Source organism: Nicotiana attenuata, unplaced genomic scaffold (assembly GCF_001879085.1).
Source record: "Nicotiana attenuata strain UT unplaced genomic scaffold, NIATTr2, whole genome shotgun sequence".
Taxonomy (NCBI): domain Eukaryota; kingdom Viridiplantae; phylum Streptophyta; class Magnoliopsida; order Solanales; family Solanaceae; genus Nicotiana; species Nicotiana attenuata.
This window is the reverse complement of record NW_017671518.1, coordinates 73,287-98,520: the sequence shown is the minus strand read 5'-3', so window position 1 is coordinate 98,520 and position 25,234 is coordinate 73,287. Positions and strand designations below refer to the sequence as shown.

Here is a 25,234-nt window from a genome sequence, read left to right as displayed (position 1 = left end):
ATGTTCACTACTGAAATTGCCTTGTTTAGCAACGCTACCCCAATGATACATACAGTACCACCAGATCAAAGCCGAACAGGTCAAGCAGAGCCAGCGGGGATACGAACTAACCTCCCCCCTTTTACAAAATTCATGATTTTTCTTTGGATGCAGCCACTTGGATTGCGAAATCATCAAATATACTATACACTCACGAGACAAACATTGTTCAGGAATACAACTCTCAAGAACGTTGCACTTACCCACATTTGCTATCCACACACACCGGCGACATTCCGTGCGTCACAATGTGCCCAGCAGTCACAATATCGCAATTTGCTGTCAGCTAAGAAAGCTCCGTTACCATTTGCCATTTTATTTCTTGCATTCTGCCTTCCAACTTTCATAAGGCTACTATTCTGCCTTCCGACTTGCATAAGGCTACCATTCTGCCTTCCAACTTGCATAAGGCTACCATTCTACCTTTCGAGGTTAAGCTCTACCTCTATCTGCATCTGTATTGCATAAGGCTACCATTCTGCCTTCCGAGGTTAAGCTCTACCTCTATTTGCATCTGCATTGCATAAGGCTACCATTACGCCTTCCAAGGTTAAGCTCTACCTCTATCTGCATCTGCATTGCATAAGGCTACCATTCTGCCTTCCGAGGTTAAGCTCTGCCTCTATCTGCATCTGCATTGCATAAGGCTACTATTCTGCCTTCCGAGAGTAAACGATGTCTCCATCCACACTGCATGGCTGAAAGATCGCCTCATATTGCATCTGCATGGCTGAAAGATTGCCTCATACTGCATCTGCATGGCTGAAAGATCGCCTCATACTGCATCTGCATGGCTGAAAGATTGCCTCATACTGCATCTGCATGGCTGAAAGATCGCCTCATACTGCATCTGCATGGCTGAAAGATCGCCTCATACTGCATCTGCATGGCTGAAAGATCGCCTCATACCGCATCTGCATGGCTGAAAGATCGCCTCATACCGCATCTGCATGGCTGAAAGATCGCCTCATACTGCATCTGCATGGCTGAAAGATCGCCTCATACTGCATCTGCATGGCTGAAAGATCGCCACATATTATATCTGCATGGCTGAAAGATCGCCTCATACTGCATCTGCATGGCTAAAAGATCGCCTCATACTACATCTGCATGGCTGAAAGATTGCCTCATACTGCATCTGCACGGCTGAAAGATCGCCACATACTACATTTCATGGGCTGAAAGATCGCCACATACTGCATCTCATGGGCTGAAAGATCGCCAAATTATCCAAAGGCGTCATCGTTCGGAGGTACCATCTTCATAGCCCGAGAACACCATGTCATGGCCTGAGGACCCCCTTTAATCCTTTTGCATATCATTATTCAAAGGCATCATGGTTCGGAGGCGTCACCTCATAGCCCGAGAGCATCATTTCATGGACTGCGAATCCTTTATTGCGCTCCATGTCCCAGGACGTCATGGTCTAAGGACGTCATCCTAACCGTCCGAAGACAACATTCATGGTCCGACGGGAATTTGCATCATGCCTAAATTTATGCACAATATATGCTTGTATTACTTATTTGCAGGTAAAACTGGCAAGCAACAGCTGTCCCAGCAGGAGCCCGCTCCAGTGCCCGCAGCCACATCAGATCTAACCATTCCAGTAAACCACTCACTCGACCAGCCCGAAATATTACGTCCGTTCTTGGAAAATACCCGTCGGCATACTCCGCCGACGGATCCTAAACTACACACGGCCTGATTCCTGTAAAACCAGGGATATGTAGGCAGCTCAGAAGCCAGGGTGCGGCCTAAACCTCTTCAAACCATTTCGCTCGGTCAAAATTGCCCATCATATTTTTACCCGAAAACTCTTTCATCCTTCCCGCGTAAAGAGGGGCAACTGTTGATACCCAATTTTTTCTTATATATGTTTTCAATATGCAAAATACCTTCAAAATAGCATATGTATGCATATATAATGTATGTCCAAGTGTTTCATTATTTTCCTCAATTTTTTTAAAGGTTTTTTAATTAATTTATTTCCCTATTTTGCCCATAAAAACCCGATAATTATTTCTAAAATTATCATTTTTGGTGATTCACTTGTTGAACTTTTATATTTATGCTAAAATATAGCTAAGGGAATTTTTGCATATATTTTTTTACAAAACTATTTAGTATTTTTAAGGCTAAATTGCATAATTACAATATTAGCCTCTTCTAGGATTTAATTACGTTTACATTTACAAAAAATTAACTCCAGTATTTTTAAATAGTTAATTATGTGTCATATATCATTTTAGTACCTTTTAATTTAGTTCCAGAAATCAATTTACTATTTTTAATTTTAAATAGGGGAAAATTGGCTATTTAAATAGTAGCCCAATTTCGTTTCAATTGTAGCCTAAATTGACCCCAATCTGAACCCAATATTCTGACCCAATTCCCATAAACCGACCCACCTAACCCCTTTAATCCCAACCGTTGATCATTTAGATCAACGGCTCCCGTTCCCCCTTACCTTTTTTAACCCTGAACGACCCCAAAACCCTATCATTTTGATACAATCCGCCGCCTTAGAATCCCCTTCCTCTCAAACTCTCTCTCCAACACCTACAAACCCTAGCCGCTGCGATCAATCTACACCCTAATCCATGGCCTTCTGTGGTCATTCAAGACCTGTACTAGCCTTCCATGGCTTCTATGTGTTTGGTTCTATGGTTTCACGACCAGACTTCGAAGGAGTTTGGTCCAGTCTTTGCTCGACTGGTGTTCATGGCCTTTCTCCGGCCAGCCACGACCTTTTCCGGCCGTTTATGGCCTTTCGAGGCGGGTCCTTGACCTTTTCTGGTTAGATCGTTATCTTTCGTGATCTTTCTCGTTTCTTTTGGGTTTTCTGAAACCCTAATCTCTAAGATCTTTCGATTGCTTTCAGATCTACTTTAGATCTGTAGTTGCTATGAGTGTTTTAAGTGTTTTCTCGAAAGTTTTTCAACTTTCTTTCAAAAACGACCCTTCATCTTCTCCGATTAGGGTTTTTCCTCTAAATTTTCTTTTCAGAGATCTCTGATTTTAACGTATTTCNCACCATCTATTGCTGTGCATGCTCAAGCCTGACCCCTTCCTACGGGTCATATGCTCCCTGCAATGTATTCCCAAACCCCTGACCCTTTGTGCAAAAAATGCTGATTCTGTGTAGTGTTAGCTTTACTACTACTGTTTTCCAATTACTTTTCCCCTTTACTATTCTCAACCCAGTTTTAAACAAATCCCTATTTTTGCACTTCCACTATACTCTTAGACTTAGGTTCTGCCCCTCTTGTGTGAGCCTTGCCTTGGGACCCATGAGCTCCCTTTGAACTTGGACACATAAGGGCTGGCCCTTCCACACTGCACTCATCTCTAGCTGGTTATGCAAACTTGGGTGTAAGCACTGCCCGGGGTCCCTTGAGACCCTTAGGGAACTTTGACACACCCAGGTCCGAGACAGGCTTTGAAACAAGTGGCGATTTGTTCCATAACTCAGAGAGGAAGTCAGAATCAGGCTTACTAGGGTTGTAACTTCTTATTTTCACACTTTTCTAATGTAATTCAGTACTTTGGTCTATAATAATTTGTAATAAACATTGGGGTTGGTTAGTGAAAAGGGATGGGTAATTATACATGTTTAACTATTAGAAGGGTAGAGAACATGCCTATAGGACTTGTTTTCTGTATGTTTATTTCAGCATTTAGATAATATGCCTATAGGATTTTTAGCCCGCATGTTTATTTCTGCATTTTAGATAACATGCCTATAGGATTTGTCCCAAATTCTGCATGTTTATTACCACACTTAGACACCATGCTCCTAGGATCTAAAGGGTTACAATCAGACATCATGCTCATAAAGTTAAAATTAGTATTTTTTTTATAGAAATCATGCCTATAGGAATCTCAAGTAAATCCTGCCTGCTTCATTTCACGTTCGACTAGATATCATGTCTATAGGAATTAAAAATCAGCAATATTAGAGATCATGCTTATAGGATTTGAAACCAGTCTAGTTTAAAATCAGTTTGACTCATACTGTTCTGAACTATTTTTTTTTTGAACAACTCTCTCTTCTTAATACGGTTTAGAAAGCATGTCTATAGGATCTCAAATCGTTTATTTTAGAACTGTTACTGCTTTTCCATTTTCAAATCGGTAATAGATATCATGTTTATAGGATCTCACCCAAACACTTAGGCAAGCCTTAGGTAATAACAATAAGACTGAACCCGACTTTGTTAATCAGTAATTTCTACAACCAGCAGGCAGGCCTGATTCGGACTTCTTATCTGAGTTATGTAATAAATTGATTTGCTTTAACAACTAAAACTCCCCTGTCTCAGTATTTTAAATTCTGACCTTAAATATGTTTTAAGTCATGATATTTATGTATTCTATTTGAGGAGGTATATCTGAGCCTCTTTGTTGTTTAAATGTTTCCCCTTTAAATGCAGTCCTACGTGTTTTGTATGTCGCCTTAGCCTTTTACCTTTAAACCTAAGAGTCAGCCTGAAGTCCTCCCTCTTATAGGAATAGTAGTCCTAAATTCCTCCGGGACTGATAGGAATGGGACGGGTAATAGCATGCAATAGAGGTCGAGACCAATCCGTGCTTTAATACCTTAACGGGGTGGGAATGGTAGATATGGATATGATGACCGGTGCGCTAATACCACGTGTAGCCCCTCTTTAGAGGAGTGATTACCGGGTATTGCATTGATGTGATCCATATTACAAATAAACCTAGGACCCTTCTTGTATTCGTCAGCATGTTTAGTTATAACTCTTTCAAAACTTCATTTTATTTATGTATTCAAAATTCCCTCTTATTTGAGCCTTAACTGTTTACTTGCTAATCGCACAAATTCACAAAGAACTGTCTGGCCGGGAACCACACTAGTGGATCCTGAGGGGTGCCTAACACCTTCCCCTTGGGATAATTTCAAGCCCTTACCCTATCTCTGGTTATCAAAATGTAGTTGTAGTTGAACCTTATAGGTGTCCTAATGCACCCTAAATCATTAGGTGGCGACTCTTCAAATGCAAAACCCAGTTCCCAAAAGGAATGAGTTGTCCTATGCCCAAAATGTCATAAACCCGATTTTCCTATGCAAAGAGGGAAAAAGGGGGCGCGACAGGTACTATATCAAAAAAGCCAAGATCAGGCCACTCAAAGTTGGGGACTATGTACTCAAAGCCAAAACACAAGCAAGCAAGGACCCACGGGAAGGAAACTGGGAACCAATTGGGACGACCCATTCAAAATCACGGCGGCGGTAAGCAAATGGTCGTTCCAGCTAGAAACAATGGAGGGAAAACTACTACCAAACAATTGGAACGTCGCCCACCTCAAATACTTCAAATTCTAAAGATTGACGTCTCCCGAGTCGTACTCTTTTTCCCTCACCCGAGTTTTGTCACAATTGAGTTTTCTCGGGGAGGTTTTTAACGAGGCGACGAAGAGGGAGTCTCAAAGTTAAGTATAAATTTATCGCTCGACCTCTCAAGTACTTCTCCAGGTCGACCAATGAAGGGACTAGACAGACTGGGACTTCTCCAATGTATGCATGAACAGAGCAAAAGCATGTAAACTTCCCCAATGTATGCATGAACAAAGCAAAAACATGTAAACTTCTCGAATGAATGATAAACAAGACAAAATACACAAACACACGAGTTTCTCATTTCTCTACCAAGCATATACATTACGCCAACTAAGAGTCAATATTTGACCTCACTCGAATCGGCTCACATTCGACCTCATTCGAACTAATTAACATTCGACCTTGTTCGAATTGATTAACATTCGACCTCGTTCGAATCGACTCACATTCGACCTCATTCGAATCGACTCACATTCGACCTCGTTCGAATCGGCTCATATTTTACCTTGTTCGAATTGATTAACATTCGACCTTGTTCGAATTGATTAACATTCGACTTCGTTCGAATTAACTAACATTCGTCTTCATTCGAATTAACTAACATTCGACCTCGTTCGAATCGACTCATATTTGACCTCGTTCAAATCGATTAACATTCGACCTCATTCCAATCGATTAACATTTGACCTCGTTCGAATTGATTAACATTCGACCTCGTTCGAATTGATTAACATTTGACCTCGTTCGAATAACTAACATTCGACTTCATTCGAATTAATTAACATTCAACCTCATTCAAATCAACTAAGAGTCAACATTCGACCTCGCTCGAATCGACTCACATTCGACCTCGTTCGAATTGATTAACATTCGACCTCGTTCGAATTAACTAACATTCGACATCGTTTGAATTAACTAACATTCGACCTCGTTCGAATCAAGTGAGTCAACATTCAACCTCTCTCGAATCGACTCGCATTCGACTTTGTTCGAATTAATCAAACATTCGACCTCGTTCGAATTCATATTCGATCACACTCGAACTCAACTCACGCAAACTTAAGTTCGATTTGCAACCTCGTTCGAATTAAGTACGACATAGGACTTTACCCAAATGCAACCAATGATATACTAGACCATGTTCGAAATAGTAGGTATCAACACAACTCTTATGAAGAAAAACATTCGAAGAAAAGCAAAAAGGGCCAAGAACATACAGCAAAAAGTCATAGCCATCCCATTCCAAAAAATAAAGTATCTTACAAAGGGCCAGAAAGACGCCCCCACAAAACAGAAGAAAGAAAAGAACAAAAACTAAGTACAAAAGTATCACACTACATCATCTCCGCCTACACCATCGCCACCTTCATCGCCCGGTCCAGCAACACCTTCTCCACCATCACCCCCACCATCAGGATACTCATCGTCATACCAAGCATCAGATGCAAGCTCGTCCAAGTCCTCTTCATCATCACCGGCCCTCGGTGTAACGGGGTCATAACCACAAGCAATCCTGGCATCACGTGCTTTAACACGGGCATCTTTGAAGTCGGCCTCAAAAACCCTCCCCGCCGCCTTCAAGTTCCTATATATGTCCAGCTGAGCCTCAACATGGATCCACATCTCGTATAAATCACGAGGAACGTCGGGGAAAGCAGAAGCATGAGAAGAGGAAGGCCGAGCCAACAACTGTGCCTTCTCGGCCTCAAGAGCGGCAACTTGTTCACTTAGGCTCGAGACATCTCTCTCAAGCCCACCAATTCGCTCATCAAGACGCGCTTCCCGCTGGCCGCCGCCGTTTCCGCATTAGTTGCACGTTCAGACCTGAGGACGCAGATAGAGCCCTCTAATGCCGCCATCTCTGTCAAAGCTGCTACCCGGGCCTCCTCGACCCTCACCAACTCTGCCACTTTCTTAGTCAACTCACCACTTAGGCCGGTAACTCTAATTGATCTTTGCTTAAGCTCGGCTCATAGGGTCGCCACTTGCGCTTGAAGGTCGACGCACTCGGCACGACCCCCTTGTTCAACTTGAGCTCGTCGTCCTTGGCCCTAAGCAACGCCTCAAGCTCAATGCATCTACTAATAGTTCGCACGAGCTCCTCGTCCTTCTAGCCCAACTCATCTCTAAGGGACTAGAGGTTACCACCTGCTCTAAACCGTACACGCATCTCACGGTACTTGTCACGATAACGGACGTACTTCGAAACCATTTTTTGGAAAACAGCCTTCTGTTTCTCTTCTCGGGGGGCACTCTCAATCTCCAAAATGAAAGTCTAAAAAAAGAAGAGAATAAGAAGAAAGGCCAAATATTAGTAAAGATAGAAAGAGGAAAAGGACGCGAAATATAGAAATAATGAAGGAAACTCACCCTCAGAGCCATCCCAGATATGCCCAGTGACAGGTTGGAATCTCTGAGCGCCTGAAGAGTCCTGTTCTCGGCGGAAGAGCAAAGAGGGGAAAAGGAAGGGACCGTGCTCACCGTATCCTCCAACAAATCGCAGTCCAAAGGGATTACAATCGAGCAAGAGGATCCATCCGTTCTCACCTCCACCCGGGTAAACCCTTCGTCGAATATTCTCACTTCCTCGGGATCGACATCGGAGCCGGATTCGTAATCATCCACGACCACTCTTTTCTCCCTCTCCTCAGCCGAGGAGGGAAAGTCGGCCGACTCTGACGTTGACGGATCGCTCCTCAAAATGACTGCAGCCGCCTCTGGTCGCTCCCCTCCTTGCACGGAGACGACCTCCACGTCCGAAGGAGGCACGATCTTTGCATCCAAAGTCGCACCGCCCCCCGGTTCGGCCGTGGTCAACTCGGGTGCACCCCCCGCAGTCTCCTTATCCTCAATCACTCCACCGTCAACCTCTATCCTTCGCCTCTTCATCTTCGCCCTATGACGACTCATCCACCAAATGAAACACTGAAGAAGGCGGAATCTCCACTAGTGGGGCAGTAGCTTGGCAGTTAGGTCCATGCGCGGCCGGGGCCCGAGAGGCAACAGCGGTCTGTGCAGGCTCGCTTTCGTCCACATCAAGTATAGGCCCGGTCAAAGTACTTGACTGGCGAAAAGCAGGAGAAGGAGCTCTCGCCCTTCTCGAAGCCCTCCGACCTACCAGCAAACAAAGACAAGTGAAAACGGAAGGAAAGAAAGGACGGCCAAAGGCCAAAATTACTAGGATCAAAGCGAGATGACTTATTGGCCGAAGGTCTACGCCCAAACCTTTCATTAAACTGCGACCACTCACGAATCCCCACCGTATGGGGAAAAATCTGGTTCACCCAGTCGCGAATGTTGGCGACTAGTGAAGGAGGATCCTTCTCGGCTACAAAAAAAAGGGAGAAAAGAAGAGGGTGAACGATCAGATCACCAAAAAGAAATAACAGCCGTTTGGGAGAAACACTTACGAGCGAAGTTCCACTCCTCAGGGAACTCGTTGGGGTTACGTGCTCTATCCTCACATAGAAGAAATTGGCCCAAAAATGGCGATTGGTTTTATCATCCATCTTCACCACCAGTCCCTTGGTCCCACGGTGGCGCATGTGTATCATCGTACCCCTATGAAAACTTAGGACGAAGAGGTGAAGCAGATGGCGGAGAAAAATCCCACGGTTGGCCAGCTCCGCGTACTTGATAAGCATAAGGAAAAGCTTGTATATGTACAGGGAGAGCTGAGGGCACACACCATAATAACGGCAAAAATCCTCCGCCAGGAAGGAAGAGGAAGTGTATAGCCGACGGCGAACGGTTACGCATAAAATGCGCAGTACCCTGGGCGATGTACCTGCACTACATCGTTACCAGCATGGACAAGTTCGACGTGGGCTGGGATTCGCCATTTAGCCCTAAATGCAACGAGCGCCGCCGCATCCATCTCAAAAATGATGGGTTCAGGATCGTCATCAGGACGGTTCTTGAAGTCCGATCTGACCCTCCCCGAACGTGGAATTATCTCATCCACAGTGGGGAAATTCTCATCTTCTACGATGGTTGTTCCTTCTTCATGAGAAGGCATGTCCACAGCCAACGCTACAGGATTAGTGGCTCCCTCAAGATTAGATGATGCACTAGCCATTTTTCTGATTACGAGTATGAAAAGGAAATACAAAGGTGAAACATATGACAATGGCGGAAAACGCTAAAGGAAGGGAGAAAATACAGGTGCAGGAAATTTAAAGAAGAAGAGGGAGAGGCTTGGGTTTTTGAATGCTCAAGAAATACAGCAGTTCAAATGAGGAACCCCCATCCTTATTTATAAGAATATTGGCAGCCTGATCGAGAGAGCCAAACGTCGCCGCATTGATTTTTAAAATGGAAGAGGCGCGGAAAACGATGTAACGTATCGGGAACATGCGCCATAATGATGCATGATGAAATGACGCCATTTCGAACTGACGTAACGGTCAAACGTGGCTCTTGAAGCGCCACATCATCGCTTCGCCATAAAAGGGTCACTCCTCGGCCAACACGCTCAGATTTCTCAAAATTGCAACTGGCAAAGTCCGCCCACTTAGCTCGTCCAAAGACAACCCTGATGGGCGGAGGGACTAACTGTATGGGTCAAAATCTGATCAAGGGAACCTTGCCTAAGAGAAGACAACTAAGAGTTGATTAGGCCGAGGTCATGCTTAAGAAGTAACATTGGCGAGCCGAGCAGCTAAGGCCGAACACTCAGATCGGCCAAAACGACTAGTTTAATAATAAGATATTTTAAAGGAATATTCTACAGAATATTCTCTGCACTTGTACTTTCAGTAGGTAAGGGATATGACCATATAAGTAGGAATAGAGAGAAAAGGAAAGGGCTTGTAATATTCTATATGATAAGCTCTCTCTAGAAAAGTTGACTCGCAAGTAACTACAAACATTGTCTTTACAAAAGATTCGATTTGTTGTTGGTCCCAAGCTTTCTCACATCAGATCCGAGTATATTCCCAAGTTTGATTGCCTTACATCATTGTCAGAGAGAGAATCATCCACCTCATTGAATATTTGGGTGAATCATTCTCTTTATTTACATTTATTGCCATTTATCATATTTATTGCTTGTCATTATTCCCTCATTCATTCATAACAATATCATTAAACACCCCCTTGGTATTTAATAAGCCTTGAATGCAGTTTTACATTATTGATGTCTATTAATCTCGGATCTAGGATTTATTATGTTTAACTAGGATTTGCCCATTATTATTTTATTGAATTAGTTTAACAAAAAGGCTAAGACTTTTTGGTCAAACAGGTATAAACATATGGGATAAAATTGTTAGGACCGAAAAATTAGGTGTCATGCGGAAGCTAGCAAAGCAAACCTTGAACGACGATAAATCACACAACAAAGAGAAATCTACCAAAAGAGACACAAACATTTTAACGTGGTTCGATCAACTGACCTACGTCCACGATGGAGATGAGCAATCCACTATATAAAAAGAGAGTACAAAATATCGAGAGAACAACCTCACGAAGAGGCAAACACAAGTGACACACTAATACTTGTCCCGAAAAGTTCTCCCCCTAAACACAACTCTCAAACCCCATATGGCTACATTGTGGATGCTACTGAATGAGAAGGAAGGATCCTCAATTTATAGAAGTCCAAACCTTTTCCTACAAGAAAAAGGACTAGCCAAATATTGGAGATTTATAATTTCCTTTTACTAAAAAGAAAACCCAATTAAGGTAATTATATTGCCCTTTTCCTTCAAGAGATAGGAAAACCAAATATGGTAAGAAAATTATGGCAAACACCTAACAAAAATAACCCAATGTTTGTCTACATTATAATTAAAATCTTAATTTCTCATGGATTCTTTCTACTGTTTTACTTGTATATTACTTTACATTAGTCTCAAGTTCAAATCTTATCGGAGAGAAAAATATATGATTTCTTCTCATATGTTCAAGCTAGCGGACAGAAGTTACTCAAATAACATAATTAATAAAAGAATTAATTACTATCATATTATAATTCTAAAATGGGAAGTCAAAATAGAAAATAAAATAAAGATGCAAACCGACAATTATAGAATCCAAAAGGGGAGACAAAAGGAAAAAAATTGAAATGAGATTGTGATTCAGGTGTATATAAATGTCAGCAATATTTATTTGATCAACCATTGAAGTCTCCGTCTCTCCACTCTGCTCCATGAACATCTCATAACAATGGAGAATTCCTCAGCTCCATCTCCATTGCAAAACCATAGCTCCAGATTCAAACTTTCCATATTTACAACAACCCCATCACCCAAATTTCTCAAATTCCAAAACAGTCCTCTTCTTCTTCTACTCCTTCTTCTCCTTTCCCTTAACTCCTCCCTTGGAGTTTCCGACTTCCCTCAGATCCCATACTCACAATACTGTAACGACGTCGTTTCTAGCACCCCTTTAAGCCAAGCTTCAACCCCTTTTAACGCTACCCCAATTTTCCTCACTCTTCGCAACGCGTACGTCCACGCGCCAGTTGAAAATGCCGGAAAATTCAAGCCAAAAACCCTAAATTTCTACACCCAAAACGTTTATCCGACCAAAAATGGTAAAATATTTAAACTTGAAGGTGTTTTGAGGTTCGCAGGAAGTGTTGGTCCTGAGTTTTTTGGTGATTTTGTACACCGGCGGCAACTCCGGCTAGTTTATAACCGGCCACCTAGGTTTCCTACCAGAGGTGGCGGCGGGTATTCGAGGGAGTTTCGCGTTTCGGGTTTCTGGGATTCGGATACTGGGAAGCTTTGTATGGTGGGATCAGGTATGAGGAAGTTAAGTTCTGTTGATGTTGTTCTTAAGTTGGTTTATTTGAATTCTTCTGATATTTTGCATAGTGTTGTTAATGGTACATTGGAAAGAATTGATGTGAATGATAAAAATGCATATACTAAGCCTGTTGAAATACTTGGTTTGTCTTTGAGAAATTATGTGTATACTTTGATTAATAAAGAAGTTGAGAATCATGGGTTTAGTGAATATGGTGATTGGTCTAATGTTTCGTTGGGAATAGACAACCCAGATAGGAGCGTGTGCTCAGTTATAAGTCGTGCTGGGACTATGGAAATGACGTATTTGGGTAATTGTAGTAATGGGAATTGTGATTTTCTTGGTGGTAATGTGTCAAAAAACTTTAGGCCGACCACGATATGGTTTAATGAGATTGAGTGCGGGGATAATGGGAGAGGTAGATTCTTGTTAAGCTTTGGTGATGGTGTGAGCACTCGGCCAACTTATTTGATAAATCAAACATTGGTTGCTGAAGGGAAGTGGGATGAGAAGACGAAAACAGTTGACATGATTGGTTGCCGGATTTTCAATGGAAGTGATGCAGCAGCTGAAAAGCGTTTTGTTGGGGATTGTGTTGTGAGGCTGAGTTTGAGGTTGCCTAAGCAATGGACCTTGAAGGAGAGGAGTGTTGTTGTTGGGGAGATTTGGAAAAGAAAAGACTCAAATGAAAAAGGTAATTACGGTAAAGTTGCCTTGCACAGTCTAAGAAATCTGGTAAACAGGCTTGATGGATTGACATATGAGTATACTGTGATTGATAATGTGACGAGGTCTTGTGCCAAGGCAATGAGTTATAAAGGCAATGGAGGGAAGTATCCTGATGTTCATTCATCTGATATGCGATTTGATATGATGGTGAGGAATAAGAAAAAAACAGAAATTTTCAGTTATTCAGCACCATTGTCTGTGGGAGATAAGTTTTACCGGGGTGCATCTGATTCTTCTGTTAAATTGAACGACAATCAAAGTACTGCGGTCAATGTAAGCTATGTGCTTCACTTTTTTGCTCCACCTCAGTTCTTGTACAGTGTTGATCATACTCCTATGACAATTGAAATTTCTGCTGAAGGTTTGTATGATTCGAGGAGTGGACATCTTTGCATGGTTGGCTGTATGTATTTTTCATCACGTCAAGGGATTTCACAGAAAAATTCATCGTTGGACTGTGAAATTCTCGTTAATATTCAGTACCCGCCTCTGAACGCTAAAGTCCGCACAGGTGTTAGAGGTACCATTGAGAGCATGAGAAAAAAGTCTGATCCTCTTTACTTTGAACCTCTGGAACTTATATCAAATTCAATCTACACTGACCAAGCCAGAAATTCCATATGGAGAATGGATCTGGAAATGACCATGGTTCTAATTTCCAACACACTTGCATGCATCTTTGTGGGTCTGCAGCTATTTTATGTGAAAAAAAACCCAAGTGTGCTTCCATTTATCTCTGTTGTCATGCTAGTTGTACTCACATTGGCACACATGATTCCTCTGTTGCTAAACTTTGAAGCTTTATTTTTGGTCAACCGAAAAAAGCGGAATGTTTACTTTGGTAATGATGGATGGGTTGAAGTAAATGAGGTTTTAATTAGAATCATGACGATGATAGCATTCTTGTTGGAATTCCGTCTTCTCCAACTCATATGGTCTGCAAGAGCAGGTGATGAGAGCCCCAAATATTCCTGGATATCTGATAAAAAGGTTCTGTATTTGTCTTTGCCAATGTATATTTGTGGTGGATTGATTGCTTATTTTCTCCATCTGTCAAGAAATCCTCATCAGATGAAGCTTGAATATTCGCTTCATTTTCGTTACCAACAGCAAACTTTGTGGGGGGAGCTCAAAACATATGCCGGTTTGATCTTGGATGGATTTTTGCTTCCTCAGATTCTGTTCAATGTGTTCTGTAACACTACTGAGAAGGCTCTCACCCCTGGTTTCTATGTAGGAACCACCCTTGTGCGCCTAGTGCCACATGTGTATGATCTTTACAGAGCTCACGGCAATGCTTGGTCATTTGATTACATTTATGGAAACCCAAAAATGGATTACTATTCTACTGCTTGGGACATCATTATCTGTTGTGGGGGTCTGCTTCTTGCAGTTCTCACTTTCTTGCAGCAGAGATTTGGGGGCCGTTGTTTTCTTCCCAGTAGATATAGAGAGAGTTCCACATATGAGAAAGTACCTGTAGTCAGCACTGAGTCAATTACAGAAGAATAAACTGTCAGTAGAAATTTTATCTTTGATTTTTGAAGAAACTTTTAGTTCTCCTGTCATGAGCTTCCGATACTCCATTATATGTCAAAGATTGTATAGCTGAAGACTTGAAGTATCTAATTTCAAGCCTGCTAAAGAATGATTCATCTGGTAGAGACTCTTAAGTATCTATCTATATATTGGTAGTTAACTCTTCTTTCAGACACTATTGTTACTGAACTGGCTAGCATGCAAAATTTTGCTTACCAATCACTGTGAATATTTTCAATCTAAGTGGGACTTGTATCTGTTAGATGCATTGACAGGTTTCTGCAGTACTCTGTTTTCCCCAAATCATAAGTTGTAAAGTACTGGCATTTCATTAAGAAAAGTTTTTAACTGGCAACTTTTCCCACACAACCAGATTAAACTGAATTAATCAGCTATTTTTGCAAGAGAAGCTATTCTCTCTTTTTTCTCTTTAGTGATTTGGAAACAGCCTCTCTATCCTCACAAGGTAGGGATACGGTCTGCGTACACACTACCCTCCCCAGACCCCACGGTGTGGAATAAATACTGGGTATGTTGTTGGGAGAAAGATGTGTTTGAGGGGTTGATCACTAAATAATTATTAGTGTAACCGTGAAGATTTTAGTCCATTTTAAGATATAGCATCCAAATTTTATCTCTGAAGATGTATGAAAATGCAGTTAGTTCGACTTGAGGTCTAGTTTTAGCAGAAGTGATAAATTTTATTAGGGAACATCTTAAAAGTGATTTTCTCTAAAACCACTGGCCAATTATTCAGAGAGCCAAATACATTTACAATTTAAGGCGACGAGCAAAGTGCCTTTTACTAGTCTTGCTCACTGAGTGAATATGAGTTACATCTGTCAAGAAATTAACCCCAAAAAAATACATTAAATAGAGCTAGAAGTGAGCAATTTCCTTTTGCAAGCTCAGTAGCCAAACCGTAGTTGGTGTAAGTTCCACTGTCATCCATTAGCTCACCAGAAATACGCAAATACAGTGTCATAATCAGAATAGACTACACCATTTACATGTGGCCATTATGTACAGAACTACAAAAATTGGAAACATGATAGATCTAACCATGATTCCTGAACCTAACCATACTAAGACTAGGAAGAGGAAAAGCCCCAACTATTCCACATCGCTTAGTAAAACTGCTGCAAGCCTGCAATGTCACAAGTGATAATTGAATTACATCAGGCTTCATTATACCTTGCAATTTACAAAGACAGAATGGTAAATATATATTGCACGTGAAAGAGAGATCCTTCATGGTTGTTGGTGTCCAACGGCAGAGAGGAGTCAGATGTGCAAAATTCAGGCAGGTGTAGTGTTTTTCACATGTACATCAGCCGATTGAAGAAGAAAGATGGTAGTATAGCACAGACTTTATTAAAGAGTGAAAGGTCGAAAATGGATGTCTGCAGATGCTTCAACTTTCAAAGTTTGTAGTTTTAGGTAGCAAATGACCAGCAAAATGGTTCATCGAAAACGCATGACTACAAGGGCAACCAGAAACCTACACCCAAGGGTGTGGCCTAGCGGTCAATGAAGTGAATGAGAACCATGAGGTTTCAGGTTCAAATCCCAGCGGAGGCAAAAAAACACTCGGTGATTTCTTCCTATCTATCCAAGCCTTGGTGGATAGAGTTAACTGGTACCTGTTGCTGGTGGGAGGTGGAAGGTACCCCGTGGAATTAGTCGAGGTGCGCGCAAGCTGGCCCGGGCACCACGGTTATCCAAAAAAAAAAACTTGGGGGGGGGGGGGGGGGGGGGTACCAAAAACCTAAATGAGTAACTCTGTCTACAAATTTTTTGTATAGGTAAAGAGAGGTTACCATTGTTGATTTCATATGATATAAATGACTTAATAAAGATATAGGCACATTCCAATCCTATAGCAACCAATGGAGGGTGTAACCAATTGGTAAGGCACTGTTTCATCGTCAGCTTTCAATAGTTTGAATCATCTGCTCAAAGCTTTCGATCTGTTGATTTGATATTTTGCCCAAGAGAATATAGTGCAGAGTGAGAGGATCTACTGTCAAGACTCAGACTTTTTAATCATGTTATAAGCCAAGGGAGGTGGAATTGCAAGAGTCGAGATATTCTCCATCGAGTTGGAAACAGTATAAAGACAGGTTCAAAAATGGTCAGACTAGCAGTCAGAACTAAGGGCGGGCAGATATTCTCTGAAACATGTTCGTACAAAAAGAATTTGGAAATACAAGTCTGGAAAAGAGGGAGAACAGTAAATTATCAAGTAGCATCCTCGAACTTTCTAGTTAACTGAGAGGTTGTTGAGTATCATGATGTCAAAGTTGCTAAATGGTTATGACATTATCATCAAGCAAAGAATGACTTGAACATTAGGAGGTGCGCAGTCAGCATCTAAGTTTTTAGCCATCAAAAGTAGAAATGTTGACATCCTCCTTCCCAACCAAGCAAACAATATAAACTCAAAATTAAATAAAGCAGAAATCACAATGTTGTAAGACGTAAGTAGCAAAGAGAATACACAAAAGTAGTATTAACCTCGTCGACTTGGTAGACTGAAGGGTGAGAAGTTACCCAGACTGAGTAGAAGGCACAAAATCAAATTCCCTATCCAAGCTCCGAGAAAAAATAAAGCCACTTATTTGGAACCGCGGGCTATATAATCAAGAAAAGAGATGCATATGCCTCTGAAATTATTAACTTGTTCCTGCAATCAGCAGAAAAGTTAAGTAACTAAAACAAGCATGATTATTGAATATCATAATCTCAAGCATTAACAGATATAAGAAAAACAACACATATAATAACTTTGACAGTATGACCAGTTATTCAGGTGGACCAAAAGATTTTATCGATGTACTTAGCCAGAACTGAGGATGTGCTGCACCCGGGATTTACAAAAAGGAAAAACTCAGCTCCTAATCTGTAAGAAGCTTAGGAATTCCAACATTTTCTCCACTTTGTGGACATCATCCATTTTGCACAAAAAGCTTAATTTGTATAATGCTTTTACCTCACATCAAGTTTATGGATTAAGATATCTTTCTTTAGGCCCCTAACCATAGCCCAATGCCCCGACCTCCCCTCCCTTCTCTCTATCACAGTTTCTCTTTTCTTTTCCTTTTTTCTTGTTCTGATAACGAGAAATCCTCAAGAGCCAGCTGGTGCAGGATTTGAAATCGAATCTCGGTGGATAATGGGTCCGCTTCTCTCTTCTCCACTTAAATACTAGGGTTCAAACTTCTGACATTGGGTTCTTATCACTAGACCAAAGCCCTAGGGGCCTATATCTTAGTCTTTCTTTTCTTCTTTTTGTGACAAGGATGAAATTCTAGAGTGATCTTCCAACAAGCGAGGATAATTACTAAGAATTTTTTTTTAAAGGGGTACTCTAAGATTATAGTGACTCAATATTGTTTTCGATGCAAGTAATAATTTTAGGCCATCTCATAAAAGCTGAGGATGGGAGTGGGGGCGGATTCATAAACATGATAATAGATGTTAGAAACATCAAGATTTTGCTTTATTACCAACAGCAGAAAAACATGTCAGGGCAGACCTTCTTATTCAAAATCAAAAAGAAAGAAGCGTGCAAAAGTTTAAAAAGAAGGTAAAGTGAAATGTGAAAACAGCAAAAATGTTTCTGATATATATTACTTTATTATACGGATGTTGTACTCTTGCATGCAAAGACTTGCTAACCTCAATAACATTCATCTTAGCCTGTTACACTAGAAATGACATTTAAAACCAGCAGATATAAAGGTTGCAAATCTGTTCACAATAAATCTGCTTCTACATCAGCACTATCAAACAACTGTTCACTTCTCCAGGGTTAGCCTATTTTTGGCCAAGAAAGCAAAGCATATTAATCAGTCTAAAACAGCCAGACAAACTAAGCGACAAAATGTCAAAAGTAAGAACATTCTGCTTTTTTTCTTCTTTTTCTTAAGTAATTCAGTCAATTCCATCATGTATATGAACTCGTTTACGTAGACGCATTCATGTTGCTGACCTCATGAACAACAGGGCAGCCAATCCTTCTCAAACAAAAAGATTATCTGATCTCAGAAAGGCTAGACAAAGTGTCACCTTTAAACCTACCGAAGATTAACTGACTTATATTTTATCTAGCTACCTTCGAACTTATGATGGTTAACTGAATCAGATCACTATAAATTTGGACAAGAAACTACAAGTCTGAAAAGTACTAGCAGCTATACGTTTTTTTTTTTTAACAAGCAGCTATACGTAGCATGTGAATTTAAACCTGATAGACTAAACTACACTTCCAAACTCAACTACATACGGAAGTTAGAGAATCACCTCAAATTATGTATCTTTGCCTGTGAGGATACGAGAAATCTGAAGGCCCCTGCTGAAAGCTTCATTAAATAATATTCTTGTCTGCATGGATTGAAATCCAGGCATCCATGATAGAAATGCCAGAGGAGCCATAACAATTAACCCAAGCATCATATCATATAGCCGAGCCAAGGACACAACAGTGCTCCAAACCAAAGTAGACTGCAAAAAGGGCCGGAGCACTAGGGCAATTTGGATTAAGCCCCATCCAGTTGGTATAAATGCCAACAAACTTGTGATGAAGTCAAACATCGTAAACTTGGTTAACCTCAACAATAGAACAATCACCAACGTAGTGAGAAGAATGACAAGCAACTGCACCAGTCGATAATATATGTGCTCCTTCATCGAATATTTGTCTTTTGCATATGCAATGGCAATGTAAATTGCCACAACAGCGACCATAATAATCCAAGACAGCAAGTAAACACCAATACTAGTGTTACCACCAGCAATGTGTAATTGATAAACAATTCCATACTGAAAGAAGAAGAAACGAAGATCCATAATAATCTCAAGCAACTTTCCCCAGAGACCGGTAGTTCTCAAGTGGTCCTGTTCTTCATACCACCATGTCTCCCAACTTTGATCCGCTTTTACAAAAACTCCCCTATTGTACCAAATCCAATGCATGAAATCATCAAAGTCATACACTGTTCTTAACCAGTCAAACCCAGAGGGATTAAACAAAAAGGGAGATGTTATCCAAGACAGTACAAGGAACCAACTTGATATAGTCATAGCTATATACACAAAGGTGTCCTTAGTCAAGGGGCTATGTGAAGCATACACAACCAGGATCACTCCAAGTTCGATTGCCTTGACAAAGTGGCTGCGTGCATATAGCCGATAGTTCTCAGCAAAGCTCTTGCGCTGCACAACAAAACCGCGCCCAGTTGCACGGTACTTAGCTCCCCCATGCATAATGGTCCTACCAAAGAAATGTGCACGGGTTCCCATTGAGTATGTGAAAAAAAGTGAGGCAAGCTGCAGTTGCATAGTTACAAAATCCCAGACTGCAGGAAGGAAGCCATGCTCCAAAGAGTTCTCCACAATCATAGGGAGGGCAGTGAACACACCAAGCTGGATAACAAACTGCTGATTCAAAATTGCACCAAGTGCTTTGTTGCTGCTGGCATTTCTGCTGGCGTACTCCTCAACACCACTGAGTGCAAGATAAAGTCTCCCCCACAAGAACATGTAGATCATTACTACCACTATCATATTGTTGAAGAAGAAGCCAACAGTCGTATAGAAGAATGAGAGCATGCGAAAGAAATCTAGTCTGTGACCCAACCTATAAACATCCCTGCTCAATACCTGTTCACCGTTGCCACTAGCAACCTTAGCCTCAAACATTGCGATTTGATTCAATCCAACATCCCTTCCCTTACCCACTTGTATATATTCATGGTGGGTAACATTGCCACCTCGCAAGGTACAGTTGAATCCAGCAAATATATCCTCGCTTATATTAATCACCCTGGAAGCCTTGCTGATGCCACCTCTGGACAAGAACCAAAACCTATCAAAGACATCTGGATGACCATAGTGCATCCGTACCTTGAGAGGATTGGCAAGAACGCGTTGCCCCAGAGTCACAAAACTCGTCTCCTGGGCAGACATGAACCAAGCAAGAGATGACACAGAACCAGTAAAGATATTTTCACGAACTCCCAGAATGGTGGGCTTCCTAATACCATAATTCTCCTTGAATTCCTCCAACAGATTACGCATCTTAAGTGCCTCTTCAAAGTTATTGTCTTGATTCATGTCTATGGTCTGAACTGCATCACCTCGGGTGAAGATAATGGCATGGTTTTGATTCTCCGGCTTACCCTCCCCAAGTTTCAGGGGACCAGGCAACTTTATGCGGTAGACTTCCACTTCTTTCTTCAATTGTTGATCATACTTCACTAGGACAGAATAGTATTCAACTTCATTTCTTCCTAAGTAAACCTCATCCACATAAGCAATTCGGAGGGCCTCATTATTCTTCATCAAATTTAGGATCTCCTCAGCACGTGGATCACCCTTCTTCTTCTGAGAACCATACACCTGGCAGGTCACCACATAAGTGAATTTCATTAGAGCAGCACCAAACTCATCTCCCTTAAAAAGAAGGGTGACGCTGCTACTCGTTCTGTGAAGATTTCGAGGAGTTCGTAACATGGCAGAGCCTATCCCATTCAAGTGATTATTGTGGTTCAACGAACCAAGTGAAGCAATTTCTTGCGAGCCATGCCTTATATCAACCTCTGAAGCAGAATCAAGGAAGGAAAGCATCTGGAGAGCCTTGTAATAATACATCATGCCTCTTACCGTACGGGACAGAGTCTGCCCCCTATACGATGCCCAAAGACGAATCTCCCTTGACTTAGTGTTCCATATCTCATTCTCATCCCGCATTCCTTCTGTACGCATCCTCTCCATGAAGTTCGCCCACTCATCTTCATAAATCCTCTGCAGATAAAATATGGTGGATACTCCATCTTCATTTGGACTCCTAAGACTTTCTTTGCCAAACATAACTTCCTCATCATAGTAAGGGGTCAAGACACTAAAAGCCATCATCTTCTCTACCTGGGGAGCTCGTGGAATGTTCATAAAAACAGAGTTACTGAAGAAGGCGATACGCCGTCTCGCTTCAATATTTCTTGGGACATTGTGCATTGAATCTCTGGAAGTAAGAATTGTTTGCAAACGACGCAGCTGCCTATAGAAGAAAGCATCTTGTTTATCAGGAAACTCGATCGCGTCTTCGAAAAGAAACCCGTGATTGGTATTTGAAGGAGCAAGACTTGCCTGCATCAGTTGTTCTGTGCTCTTCTTCACCCTTGGAAATTCCCGAACAGAAAGCTCGTACAAAGCCTGTAATACATTGACCATATCACGCAAATCTGGCTCTGGCCTGAGCAAAAGTTCAATAAGAGACACCAGCTTTTCATGAATGCGTGGCAAGAGGGTCATCTTGTAGGCTTTAGTAAACTTTTCAAAGTGAATGCAATCATCAATGTCATGGAAAAGCGCAGTGACTATTGAATGCTCTTCAGTGTCGTATTTAATAATCTTTAGTAGCAAGTATTTGATGCTGTCATAAGCCTCAATCACTGCACACCTCCTATACTCATTCTTACCTATCTTAAACCAAACCCATCTATCAGGTGCATCTGCCAGCTCGCTTGCATGGCTGAGAGCAAGAAGTAACTCATTGCACAAGAGAAAACACGGCCAACGAATAACCTTAATATCCCAACAGTTTGGTGGCAACTCCATCAGCTCCAGCTCACGATCACTAATGAGGTCTTCCTCCCTCATAGTTATGATAATCTCATTCCATATTAAGGCAAACCTAGTTGTTTCCACCTGGCTCGATTCAATCTTCTTGTATGGCTGTCCAAGGCCATATCTTAACTTTATCCGATGTATTGCATTCCGAAGCTTGCGAACCAGGGTGTCCTTAGCATCTATACTCTCATTCTCGGGCATCAGATTGAACTGCAATGCAGTTGCAAAGAACTGGAATCTGAGTCTGAGCTGTTTAATGTTCCTAATTTCGCCTATATGCGTGGACAACCCAATTGTTGCTCCTGCAATGGAGGAATATATAGTGTACCAGATCTGCAGGTCCACTAGATAAATTAGAACAACTGGAATCCACATCAAAACAACTGCTAGCTTATTCGTGCTACCAAAAAATTCATGCCACTTGTACTTTTTAACTTTCATATTCAAAAGAGCTCGTGTAGGATCAAGCAGCGGCCTTATTTGAAAGAAATAGCTGAAGATAAATTTGGAAGCCAGTACCACAATCCAGAACAACGTGTACTTTATGTTATTAATAAGCCCTTCTCTGAGCCCGCGACCCACAAAAATCCTAGTGTGGAACCACCACGTTATCAAGTAAAAAATTGGCCAGTCAGTGTTTTCAATCACATTTCGTATCCATGGGAGAATGAAAAGAACCAGAGCTAACACCTCCGGGATGATGAACACCAGAGCAGCCTTAAGATATGTCAAGATCCTTTGGTTCGCCTCGTACGACCACCTCCTATCAGAATTCTTCTGGCTCCAAATCATTCCATAGAACACCCCAAACACGACTGCCCATGTCACAGCAACTACACTTTTCAAGACCATTCTCACACCTATCCACATTGTATCCCTGGTAACTAAACTATACTGAGTCCCGGCATCAAGAATTGACTGAATAAACCTCAAACCAGCCCAAGTTATGAAGAGAGTAAGCAACTGGACTTGCACATCCCTCCTTTCCAAAGCCTGCCACGGATACTGTGTACCTTGCCACGCAACAATAACAGCAGCCTGAAAGAACAATATCAACAACACCCATAACCTATCAAAGCTCCTAAAAATATTCCAAAAAGTCCTCTGCTCCACATAACCTGTCTTACCAACTCTCCTGCCTACACTAGTATCCAGAAAACCACATGACAAGTCAAGAGGCCATTTCAGCCTCTTAAAACACCTCCTACTCCAAAAGTACTCGTTTATATCATCATAATTCCTCCAAGCTGAATGAGGGGCAGTGCCATTTCTACTCCTCTCAACTTCACCTTTAATCGTCGTATAAATAGGAGTGACAACTTGTTCCAAGAAACCAAACTGCCTACAAGTAAAAGGAACAAAAGGGGCTCCAGTACTCTCATCCATGTGACCATCAAGAATGTAATTCAGTTCCATGGCCATATGGTGATATATATAACATAAACATTCAGGAGCAAAACGAAGATTAGCAGCCTCACCCCAAATCAATAAGTAAAGACATACATACAAGAGCTCACGGCGAGAAAGTTCTGGACTTAGGCGTCTTGGCAAGCGAAGTTGAGACCTTTTACCAAGATATGAACACCACTTCGTGTAGTTATTCAAGAGCTTCTGGCGGAACTGGCGGAGGACACCGTAGTCAAGGCGGTCCGGGGCGGCAGGTGGTGGTTGAAGGCGCATTTGAGAGTTAGCCAAATGGAGAACCAAGTGTTCTCTTTGGTTCTTCACGTTATCGTCTTGAAACCCAAAGAAGAGTCCAAGCCAGTCCATGAGGTCCATACTGTCACGCCATTGGATGAACGGCGGAAGCCGGAGATCCCCGACGGCGCGTAGTGCAGCTGAAGCAGCACGCACTTCTGGGTACCTCAGTGAAGGGTGGTCAGCAAGCAAATTGTTAATGGGTATAATGTTGTACGGTTCGTAATGGGGTGGTGGCGGCGCGTGATCAGAACCACGGCCGCGCGTCAGTGGTGGCCGTTGCCGGAGATTCATCGCATTTGCTTCCACAGCAGCTATACACTAATGGGTAACTCTTCAAAATCCTCTTTGGTTTCCCAAAATTTCAAACAAGCAAAGTTGCCACTTGCACATAAGCAGACACAAGTATATGCATATACAATAATAAAATAAAGCAACGGGTATATTCGATAATTCGAATACTGGGGGTAGGGGGTGGTATGTTAGGGGGTGGGGGATTAAAAGGGAATCAAATGTGTAAACTTTAATGGGGTAAAAGGTGAAACTTTTAAATGAGAGGAAAGTGAAGGATACACGGGGGTTACAACAAGGGAATTTAGTGACGTGAACCACGCGCCAACAAGAGCGTCTGGGAAAGTTGTGGGTAGTACGTAAGTTGAAAGTTGCAGCTTTCTTATGAGAAACCAACAAGACAACATGAGAAGCCCAATCAAAACAATTCCGTTATAGGGATAAGCGCAAATCTTAAATATTAAAATAAGATAAGATTAGGTTGAATAATATTTGAATTAGCCAATAAAACCATAAAAATGAATTAAGGCAAAATTTCTTTGAAATTAAAAAATGTTATAAAGGATAATATCATATTACTGTTATAAGTTCTTTATAGAAAATTAATGACTCGCTTTATAACTTTATTAATGTAACAAGTTACTTACCATATTTCTCAAGTTATCTACTTAAATTTGTAAATAATAATTTTTAATTGACTATTAAATAACATGAAAAGTAAAGTTTTTCTTAAACTATCAATGTATAAGAAATTAAATCCTGAATAAAAATGTCACTTAATTCAACTAGCTACTTATGTTGTACTTGAAGGAACTTCCAATATTACATTATTTTATTGGTAAACATATCTCCGGCCGATGCCATATCAAAAATGTACATATTCTGTAATATTGAACTTGATTACAAATAAGGTGATTTTTTGAAAGAATATCTAATAAGCTGGTGAAATATTTCACAAGAAAGTATTATTTTTCATCACGAAATAACAGCGAAATATTTCAGAAAGTATTATTTTCCATCGCAGAATAACGGCTCATCATTTTCATGAGAAATTGCAAACCCTTTCTTTGGTAACCCCGGGGGGGGGGGGGGGGGGGGGAGGGGGGGAAACTTTTTTCTTTAATCTCTATAGGCCGCATTTTAATCATAAAAATTGGGAAATTTTTTAATTGGTTTTGGGATAATCCA

General features: G+C 41.3%; 2 protein-coding genes across 2 annotated transcripts; one reads left to right on the top strand and one right to left on the bottom strand.

Annotated features, from left to right (window-relative positions):
• Positions 1–11,437: 11,437 nt before the first annotated feature.
• On the top strand, positions 11,438–14,596 carry LOC109208745. The gene has a single exon (XM_019371900.1). It carries the CDS (start codon positions 11,573–11,575, stop codon positions 14,396–14,398), a length of 2,826 nt encoding a protein of 941 aa, XP_019227445.1. The 5' UTR covers positions 11,438–11,572; the 3' UTR covers positions 14,399–14,596.
• A 552-nt stretch (positions 14,597–15,148) lies between these two features.
• Positions 15,149–24,274, bottom strand: LOC109208744 (callose synthase 11-like). The gene is made up of 3 exons (XM_019371899.1): positions 18,731–24,274; positions 16,943–17,111; positions 15,149–15,572 (listed from the first exon to the last, which is right to left on the bottom strand). Exon 1 carries the CDS (start codon positions 24,047–24,049, stop codon positions 18,737–18,739), a length of 5,313 nt encoding a protein of 1,770 aa, XP_019227444.1. The 5' UTR covers positions 24,050–24,274; the 3' UTR covers positions 15,149–15,572; positions 16,943–17,111; positions 18,731–18,736.
• Between the last annotated feature and the right edge of the window lie 960 nt (positions 24,275–25,234).

Bases quoted from the DNA above. Each gene is read 5' to 3' on its own strand.
- LOC109208745 (XM_019371900.1), top strand. From the start codon at position 11,573: ATGGAGAATTCCTCAGCTCCATCTCCATTGCAAAACCATAGCTCCAGA.
- LOC109208744 (XM_019371899.1), bottom strand. From the start codon at position 24,049: ATGAATCTCCGGCAACGGCCACCACTGACGCGCGGCCGTGGTTCTGAT.